The 10,086-nt window shown below is 46.9% G+C and overlaps 1 protein-coding gene across 1 annotated transcript in view; it reads right to left on the bottom strand.

Moving 5' to 3' along the window:
- ARHGEF18 (Rho/Rac guanine nucleotide exchange factor 18) overlaps positions 1–10,086 on the bottom strand; it is a 74,297-nt gene that overhangs the window by 22,425 nt on the left and 41,786 nt on the right. The window contains exons 11-12 of the mRNA XM_015571526.1: positions 1,377–1,486; positions 12–278 (exon numbers count right to left, since the gene is read on the bottom strand). Coding sequence (XP_015427012.1) covers positions 12–278; positions 1,377–1,486 — 377 coding nt within the window. The remainder of the gene's footprint in view (positions 1–11; positions 279–1,376; positions 1,487–10,086) is intronic.

Raw genomic sequence — 10,086 nt, 5'->3', positions numbered from 1 at the left:
GACTCCTTCACGGGCGCTGTGGCGGAGGCAAGGACAGAGTTGGTGCTGAGGAAGGGGGCAGGGTAGCGGAGGCGGCCCGTCTGGAAGCCCTGCTCTGACTGTGGCCGCAGCATGGACAGGATCTTGGAGGTTAGCAGCTCGTTATTTAGAAAGACATTCTCGCCCCATCTCCTGGGAAAGGAGCCACAGAAGGACAGCTCGGGGCGGGGCGGCGCACTGCCCCTGCCGCTGCCTTTGGGATGCGCGTTCCCCATGCTCGCGGTTGGGGCTCCCGGACTCTAGCAGTTTTATGCCTCCGTGAGATCCTTCTAGAAATGTGAAGTGGCGCCTGCTCTCACTGTATTGGCCGCTGCAGCAGCAGCTCTGGAAGCAGGAAATTGGTCCCTACTGTGACCGTTTAGGGTGCAAATCGCGCCACATTTTTTCCTTTGGCAGAATAACAGCAACAAAGCATCCTCCGTGTCAGCAGGGAGTCAAGAGCAGAGAGCAGGTCTGTTCACTGTAGAGAAGCTCAGATCATGAAAAGGGAGCTCCGTGCTCGTGTGGCTGTGCTGACATCACACACACACACACACTGAGGCTCAGAGACCACCATGGTGAGTGGCATGCACCGCGGTTCGTAAGAATTCTAGCAGAATCTAACCACCAAAGCAGACAGCAGGCTCTGATCCTATTCATAGGGTGACTGTAAACCAACCTAACATGCAACAGGGGACCAGAGGGCTGTCCACTCCCATCTGCTCATTTACTAAGAGCTGAGCTATTAGGAAGCACCTTCCCACCGACAGAAGCAGCTCTGAGAATCAAGCTGTCATCAACGAGGCTGGGTTCCCTTCCTATTTAACAGGTGAACCATCTAACTCAAGTAGGCTGCCTGGTTAATTTATTCTCAGGTGAAAGCCACATCTGAAAGCTTTGCTCCAAGACCAACAGCAGCATAAGAAGAAATCTGTCCGGTGGCCTTCCCGACCTGGCTCTGGATCCCCCACACTCCCACCCATCAAGGTTTCTGGAAGAAAGTGGCTGGAGCTCTGGTCTCAGAAGCAGGGAGACTGTCACCTGGGGGTGGGCACAGGGCTGGCCCTAGAGGAAACTTCTTTCGGGAGCTCTGGGGGGGTTGGGGGGGACTTGGCATGCTGGGTGAGTTTTAATTTTGGTGGAAATTTAGGGAGCTTGCAAGTGTGCAGATGGGCATGTGTTCAGGGGAACTTTCTGGTAGAGGAGTAATGGAAAAGCTCACAAACTGAAACTTCACACACACAGAAAGCGTACTGTCCCACTACTCATTCTTTAACGAGCGCAGCATGGAGAGGATGCCACCTGGGCAGTGACCCCCAAACACAGTGACATCACCATCATCGGCGGCTAGCAATCACCATGAAATCGAGGCCTTCGGGGTCCAGGGCAGGCATTGCCCGCCATTTCTGCACCACATTAAACTCCACCCCGGCGATTAGGACCTTCTTGTAGAAATATGAGACAGGTCCTGAAATGCATCCTTTGCCGCGCATCCTGGGAGGACTGACACATTGCTCCTGTGACCCCCAGTGTTGCCTGAAGTGGGACGGATTCTACCTTAACCAAATAGTCCACAGAAGAAAAATACTCTCTAAGAAGCACTGGTTCCAGAGGTTGTTCAAGGGTCAACTGTACTTATTTATTCTGATCTGAGTCTGTTTCCCCAACTGAATGGAGGACAGTGCCTCCTAGAAAACAGGTCAAGGAATCATTTTTTCATGAAATGTTATTCAGTCATAAAAAGGAAGGACATTCTAACACACCCTCCATCGACGAGGCTTGAGGCCTTTACGCTCCGTGAAATGAGCCAGCCACAAAAGGACAGTATTGCAGGATTCTACTCATCCGAGGTTCCTGGAGCAACAATTTTCCACTGGTGTCACCCAAGAGTTTTTAAAACATGCAATACCTGACTATTTACTCAGGAGCACTGACTAAATAAAAAAGTGACAATAGCCAATACAATAGTTCCTATCTGGTGTGAACGAATCAAAACTAGATCTATTTTTTGGTCAGACTGGCAAAATGTACTTTTTTTTGGTGTGCCACAGGATTGCAGTAATTAGTTTATAATTACTAGGTATCAATTTGGGGGTTACAAATACATTTTAGCAAATAAGTGAATTCATAAATACAGAACCTGCTAATAATAAGGATTGAGTATATTAGGTGTTAAATGAGAAGTTATTATATTTTAGAACACCTGTATTTGCTCAAACACACACCACAGAGCACCGGTTTCTTCCAAAAGTATATGAGATGGCCTTTTATTTTGGGGAACTTCTTACAGAAAACTTTAACGATGCCCATTTGGTGGCAATGTGACTTTACCGAAATAAATTCTTCTTCCTCTGCAGCAGTCTAACCATCACACCACTCAAGCTACATAAGACTTTTAAAATAAGATACACAGCCACCAATCGAGTCTTTCTGTAACATATGCAGCCTTGGAAATAACGGCTTGATCAAGACATGAATCAGCGCCTATGCCAAAGATCAGCTGTATGAAGCATGTCTTTTTGTTCTGTATTTTTGATGGTCTGACATCTGGGGCCCAGCTCACCTGGAAGGACTGCCCCACTGCAGGGGCAGCCGGTTCCTGGAGATGGTGAGGACTCGCCTGCAGGAGTTAAATTCATGAATAAGCAAAGCACGCACCCAGAGCCCACCTCCCAACCCCTCCTTGATGGAGCCTCACACTCAGGGTCACCACCCACCTGCCTTAAGCTCACCACCCGGCCTGTGCCCCAGATCCCCTGGGACTGTTCGCAGGAGCCCATCCTCATGCCGTCGGCCCGGCCTCGCCCTTTCCTCCCCAGGGAATCCAGTCAAGGCCCTGGCTCAGGTTTCCCCTCTCCCTGTCTTCCTCACAGACCCTGGCGCTTCGCTGCGCGGCCCTGATACGGCTACAGTCAGGGTGGACCTGGAAAATGCGCGGAGGGAAAGGCCAGCCACAGACCGTGTTCAGGGTTCCCTCCACAGGAAATGGGCAGAATAGGTGGACCCATGGAGGCAGGAAGTAGAGTAAGAGCTGCCCAGGTCGGGGGCAAGCAGACTGGAGGGTGGGTGTGGGGTTTCTTTTTTGGGTCCTAAAGTTAATTGCACTGACTCTGAATATACTGAAAGGCCCTGAACTGTACACTTAAATGGGTGAATTGGACGGAATGAGAATTAAACAGATAAACTCTGCAGGACCAGCCGGCCTCCTGCAGGAGAACAAGGCGTCTGGTTTGTAGTTCAACACACAATACACGTTAGGCATCGAGCTCGGGGCTATGAGACAGAAACACGCACGCATCCTGCTATTGTGCTTCCCTACCCAGACTGCCACCCTGGGACAGACGGGCAGCGTGTGGCGCTGGGTCCAGCCCCGCGCGGACTTGGGCAGAGCGCTGCCCCCACCGTCTGCACGGCCACAAACGCCCTCCAGGGCCTAATTAGCACTGTCTGCCCACCGCTGAGCGGCCATCGACTGGCACACAGGGCTGTTTCTAACAGGGACCCGAGGAGCAGCAGGGAAAAAGCAGTGAACAGTGAAAATGGAGAAAGTTCTTTGCCTGGAGGAAAACAGCCCCCCCTACCCCATTCTCAATGACAAACACAGATGGCGGCCTGTTCCCATGATCTTTAGCCTGTTTTGTCTTAGTTTCTTGAACCAAAGAGGAGTCTCTGAGCAAATTTGACCAAGCTGTGTGACAGCTCCAGGGTCCTGCCTGACCAGGCTCCACACATCCAGGTTCAGGGGCTACATTCTAGTGCAGCTATGCTCCACCTGCATACACCTTCCTCTCTATGACACAAACACGACCCCATTAGCCTTTGTAGGAATTGTAAGGACCCACAAGGAAATTCTGTGAATGAGATTTAATAGCTACGAATCCTTTGAAAGTCATTTTTTGAGAAAGCTTAATATGGCATATCAAGTGATCATCTTAATTGGTTTTAAATTGTCCTTTATCATCTCAAAACACACTGGCTTCAAGAAAAATTGACTTTCAAGCAATAATTTTATATTCTAAAGGGCAGATTCCTCCTGCTGTTTGATGGGGAAGCAGCTGGACCCCGGCACAGAGGTTCCTGCAGTTTTCTGCAAAAGCCACATGAACGGGCCAGACCAGCAGCATGTTTCGGCAGGAACAGCCATGCCCAGCCCCACAGCAGTTCCCAAGGCCTGGCTGCGAAAGAACTGCTCCTTTCCTCACACTTCGTGAGGTCCTGCGTACCCTCCCTGCCCCCACTCTCTATCTCAGCAAACTTTCCTTTCAGGCTGACAGTATCGCCCGCTCTGGAAAGTTCTAGCAAGCTCGAGCTATAGACAAGCTCGTTAGAGAGACAATTAAAAAACTCTGACACAAGATGAAGTTTTCAGTTCACAGTTCCCGTCTTTTCTGACGCCTGAGAAGAGACTAAATCGATGCCAAGATGACTCATTGATTTCTCTGCCCTGCTTCATTTAGCTGTCACACAAGCAAGATGGTATAACAAAGAATAAAACTACAGGAGGAGAAAAACACCGTAGCCCCATGTTTTAGGGCACAAAGGAAAAAAGGTATCTTGTGGCTTAGAAGATAACATGAGCCAGAAAGAACATTCTTTCTAAACCTGATCTTACCCCATAGAAAGTACATGAGCCCCCTACTCCCCAATTATCCAGGATAACATTTAAAACACTGTGGTATCTGCTTGACTATGTGTGCAGAAAACTTAAAGACCACAGAAAGGTATAAGAGTAGAAATTATCCATAATGCCACCATCCACAGTTAATTGCTGCTAGTATAAATACTTTTATAAGTTGAGAAATAATGTTTAGTAATGATGGTTGGGAATTTGTGTTGAAAAATCTCTCACAAATAACAAAAGGATAATATTAATAGTAAACACATATTTTTTGCATAATCATCATACAGAACATATGGGTATGCCATTCACTGAGCGATGTGGGGGTTAGGGGCACTGATCCCAGCAGTCAAAACTCTGTATAGAACTTTCGACTCCTCCAAAACCTAACCACTAATAGCCTACTGTTGATAGCAGCTTCACTAATAACATGAGCAGGTGTGTAACACAAATTTTGTGTGTTCTATGTACTATATACTGTATAATCACAATAAAGCAAGCTAGAGAATAGATGTCATTAAGGAAATCATAAAATACATTTACAGTATTGTACTGTATTTATCGATACTATAAGTTTATGTTGTCTGCTTATAAGATGAATGATCTGTCAGCACCTACATCAAAATTGTCCTATGTGATACAGAAACACTGTAGATATTCTATGTATTACTAAGACTAGACCTGGAACATGAAAAGATACTGTGAAAAAGGCATTCATATTTATTTACATATGCAACGATTCAGGCACTGATAATGAAGCAGCAGCAGCAATATGATTGCTTTGTGTGGTCTAATGCAGCGGTCGCCAACCTTTCGGACCTCCCGGACCACTAGCGGCCCGCAGACCACCAATTGGCGACCGCTGGTCTAGTGTAATTGACACAATTGCTTCACGGTAGTAAGAAAATCTCAAAAATATTTTCCAATACATTGAAGTGTACCCATGCAGTCCAAACGCATATTGTTAAAGGGTCAACGGTACAATACCACAAAACCATATTCTGTATTACTCTATGGATAATTCTGGAAGTTAAAATAGAAAGAACACCGCCGCCATGTCTGTAGGCATAAAAATAAATCTCAACCTAAACTTCTTGCTTTTCACAAAAATGAACTCAGAATGGACCACAGATTTATACGGAAAATGTGACACTACCAACCTCTCCACAGGTAACGGGAAGGCCCTCAGGAACTACGGCTTGGATACTGAAGAGTTTCTGGCGCGACGCCAAGAGCCCAGTCCACGTTTTAAAAAATCTATAGATTGACTTCATCACAACTAAAAACGTTTGCTGTGGAAAACCCTGTGAAGAGGATAAATGACAAGCTAGGGGGAGGGGGGAAATATTTGCAAACCACCCATCTGACAAAGAACTCAAAACTCAAGAGTAAAAATACAAATAACCCACTTAGAAAATGAGCAAAAGAGATGAAGATACATTTCCCTGATGTAAACAGATGATCAAAAAGTGTAAGAGGTGCTCCACATCATTGGCCATTAGAGAAATGCAAATTAAAACCACAGTGAGTTATCACTAACAGAACGATGAGAATAAAAAATAGTGATGACTCTAAATGCTGGCGAGGATGTGGAGAAACTGGGATATCCACACGTGGGAATATAAAATGGTACAGCCGCTTGGAAAACATTTGGGCAGTTTGTATAGAAAACGAAATAATTGCACCCCTCAGTATTAATCTCAGAAATGCAAAACTTGGGTCTAGACAAAAACCTGCACAACGACGGTTGGTAGCAGCCTTATTCTTTTTTTAAAAAAAATACATTTTATTGATTTTTTTTACAGAGAAGAATGGAGAGGGATAGAGAGTTAGAAACATCGATGAGAGAGATTGGTTAGCTGCCTCCTGCACGCCCCCCACTGGGGATGCGCCCGCAACAAAGGTACATGCCTTTGGCAGGAATCGAACCTGGGACCCTTCAGTCTGCAGGTCAACGCTCTATCCACTGAGCCAAGCCGGTTCGGCCAGCCTTATTCTTACTAGCCCCAAACTGGAACAACCTAGATGCCTTCCACTGGGCAAATGGTTAGACAAACTGTGGTCCATCGGTACTACATAACATGCAAAAAGTCTCTGTATGATTCCATTTACAGAACATTCTTTCCTAAAAAATACATGTTTTTATTGGTTTTAGAAAGAGGGAGGGAGAAGGAGAAAAAACATTGATTGGCTGCCTCCTGCAAGCAAGCCCCCTTCTATCCCCGATAGAGGCTGCAACCTGGGCACGTGCCCTGACAGGGAATCGAACCGGTAGTCTCTCAGTGCACAGGACAAAGTTCAACCAACTTAGCCACACTGGTCTGGGCTATAGAACATTCTTGAAATGGGAAAACAAAATTACAGAGATGGAGAACAGATAAGTGACCACCTGGGGTTAGCGATGGTGGGGAGCAGGTATGACCATAGAGCGTAAGTTCAAGGGTGATCGTTGTGGTGATGGATAGTCCTGATCTTGACAGTGGTGGTGATGGGAACCTGCACACGCGATTGCATTTTGTACACAGAACTAGATTCACATTCACACACTGTCCCCGTGACAATCTGCTGGTTTTGATATCCTATATAGTTATCTAAAAAGTAAGCATTGAGGAGAACTGGGTGAAGGGGCCATGTAACCCCTCTGTACCCACCTTTGCAATTAACTGTGAATCTATAGTGATTTTGAAAGGAAAAGCTTGAAATAAACAGAAGTACTACCAACAAAAAAACAGAACACTCGCGTCCACTGTCTTAGTTAGCTCTAGCTGCCATACAATGGGTGGCTGAAGCAACAGAAATTTATTTCCTACAGCTCTGGAGGCTGAAGTCCCAGATCAAAACTGATTTGGTCCTTGGTGAGGACTCTCTTCCTGGCTTGCAGATGGCAGCCTTCTGGTTGTGTCCTCACATGGAGAAGAACAAGCTCTCTGCTGCCTTTTTCTAATGGAACTAGTCCAATCATGGGGCCCCTCCCTCATGACCTCACGTACCCTAATCACCTCCCAAAGGCCACAGCTCCAAATACATCACATTGGGGGTTAGGGTTTCAGTATGGGGCAATGAGGGGGAGGGGGGCACAATTCAGCCTATAGCACCCAACAATGAATAAAACCATGTATCCTGAGAACTCATTTAAACCCAGAGCTTCTCTTATCGCTCACTAGATGGCTCAGCAGAAAGAGCCAGCAGCTTTCACTTCCTGCCTTCCCTTCACCTCTCAGTGGGAAGACCAAAGGGCACGGCCTCTTAGGGACATTACTGGAGAAGTGATGGACACATAGCTCAGACTTCGGGCAGATGTCCTCATGGCTAAGGGGGAGGGTCTGAGAATGATTCTTTGTGAGAACATTCAGAGAGGATTACCGAGCAAATGAGAAATGTCTGGGGACCTCACAGCAAAGTACTTTAATATGCGGAGACAGCTAAGGCTGTTGATGAGTATAAAAAGCCATGAGAAGCTATGGTGGGTAGCTCAGTTGGTTAAAACATTGACCCAATACACCAAGGTTGCGGGTTCAATTTCTGGTAAGGGCACATCAAGGAAGCACCAATGAATGCATAAATAAATGGAACAACAAACTGATGTTTCTCTCCCCACCCCTCACCCCCCACCTCCCTGTCTCTAAAATCAGTAATTTAAAAAAAGCCATGAGAAAGCATGGTAAGATAAATTGAGCAATCCAGTAGGACGTGTGACTGCTTTTTCTTTTCTTTTTTTCATTGTGGTAAATATGCATCATATTTATCATCTTGACTATTCATAAGTGTACAATCGCCTGCATTAAACACATTCACTATATTGTGACACCATCACCACTATCTTCTCTAACCAAGACTTCTTCTGCACCATCCCCAACAGAACCTGTCCCCATTAAACACTAACTCTACGTTCTCTCTGCACCAGGACGTGGTAACCACCTCCATCTACTCCGTCTTTATGAATTTGCCTCTTTTGCGTCCCTGCTCTAAGTGGCATCACACACATTAACCAAGCTCAGGAGGAAGCTCTCCGATGGAATGCCAAAGGGCTCTGTCCTCAGTGCTCCTGAGATGAGAACACAAAAGGCTCTCATTAGATTCACAGATGACACGAAGCAGAGGAGCTGCATAAATGACGTTTGGAAATGAAGACAGGGAGACGAGTTAACACAAAATGATCCTGACAGGTTACAGTGAAGAAAGTCTCCAGAGGCAGCAAAGATGGGCGGGTTAGGGGCCCCCCTGCAGGGCAGTACAGGTGAAGAAAACGGGGTTACTGGGTACCGGCCTGCAGACTCTGTCAACAGCTCGGTGCACACAGGACCGGTCACCTCAGGTTGTCAATATCAGGGCGATTACAAGCCGCAGGGCAGCCACGCTGCACGTGGCCAGGCCTGCCAGGGAGTTCCTAAAAAGTACAACTGCGTTTGCAGCAGTATATTTCCGTTGCTATTTGGAGTCATCAGGAAGAATACCTAGGGTCAGAGACATGGTTTTTTGTCTGGTATTGTTTTCTTGAGTTCTCAAAGATCTGTGAACAGTTATTTTCACCAAGTTGCCTGTGTCAGCACGGACCTCAGAGTCCCTGGTGCTGTGGCCCAGTTGCCCCTTGGCCTGGTTGGCTTTGGGATGAGGCCAGAATCCCTCGGGGCCACTCTCCCCTACTCCCCACCCCCACAGCCTAGGCCGGCCTTCGTGCTTCCTTTACCCTGTCACCTGCTGACTTTAATTGCACTGCCTCGCTGCACCTTGACCTTCTCGAGGGCAAGGGTCTGGTGCCACTCATCTGTGGGTGTTAGCATTGCCTTTGATCTATGTGCTCTGTCAGCCCGCTCCTGGGTACACAGATCTGGTCCCTGCCAGGGAGGGCAGGGGGCACACAGAGAGGGATTAGGGAGGGCGTCCAAAGGTGAGGGTGTACGCCCAGTCGTGGCTATTTCACTTTAAAGACAATCTGCTATTTAAGGATTATTCTCATTGGTTAAAGAAAAAAAAATCTCTACATAACAGATGGTGTGGTTGCTGGACTCTGATGGAAGGTGGGGGAAGGAGATGGCCAGGAAGTGGCTGCTAACCTTCATGGCTCACATCTTTTTTTTTTTCTTCCTCTTTTTTCCCCCCATAACTCCCCTCCTCCCAGTTCCCGCCCCACCCTCCGCCCTCACTCCCCACCCACTGTCCTCATCCATAGGTGCACGATTTTTGTCCAGTCTCTTTCCCCACCCCCACACCCCTTTCCCCCCAAGAATTGTCAGTCCGCTTCCTTTCCATGCCCCTGGTTCTATTATATTCACCAGTTTACTCTGTTCATTAGATTTTTTATTCACTTGATTTTTAGATTCACTTGTTGATAGATATGTATTTGCTGTTCACAATTTTTATCTTTACCTTTTTCTTCTTCCTCTTCTTAAAGAATACCTTGCAGCATTTCAAATCTTTGACTTGATTCTTGGGATCCTCTTGTCTGCTGT

The sequence above is a fragment of the Myotis davidii genome, unplaced genomic scaffold (genome assembly GCF_000327345.1).
Source record: "Myotis davidii unplaced genomic scaffold, ASM32734v1 scaffold648, whole genome shotgun sequence".
NCBI classification, from domain to species: domain Eukaryota; kingdom Metazoa; phylum Chordata; class Mammalia; order Chiroptera; family Vespertilionidae; genus Myotis; species Myotis davidii.
This window is presented reverse-complemented; position numbering and strand designations above follow the sequence as displayed.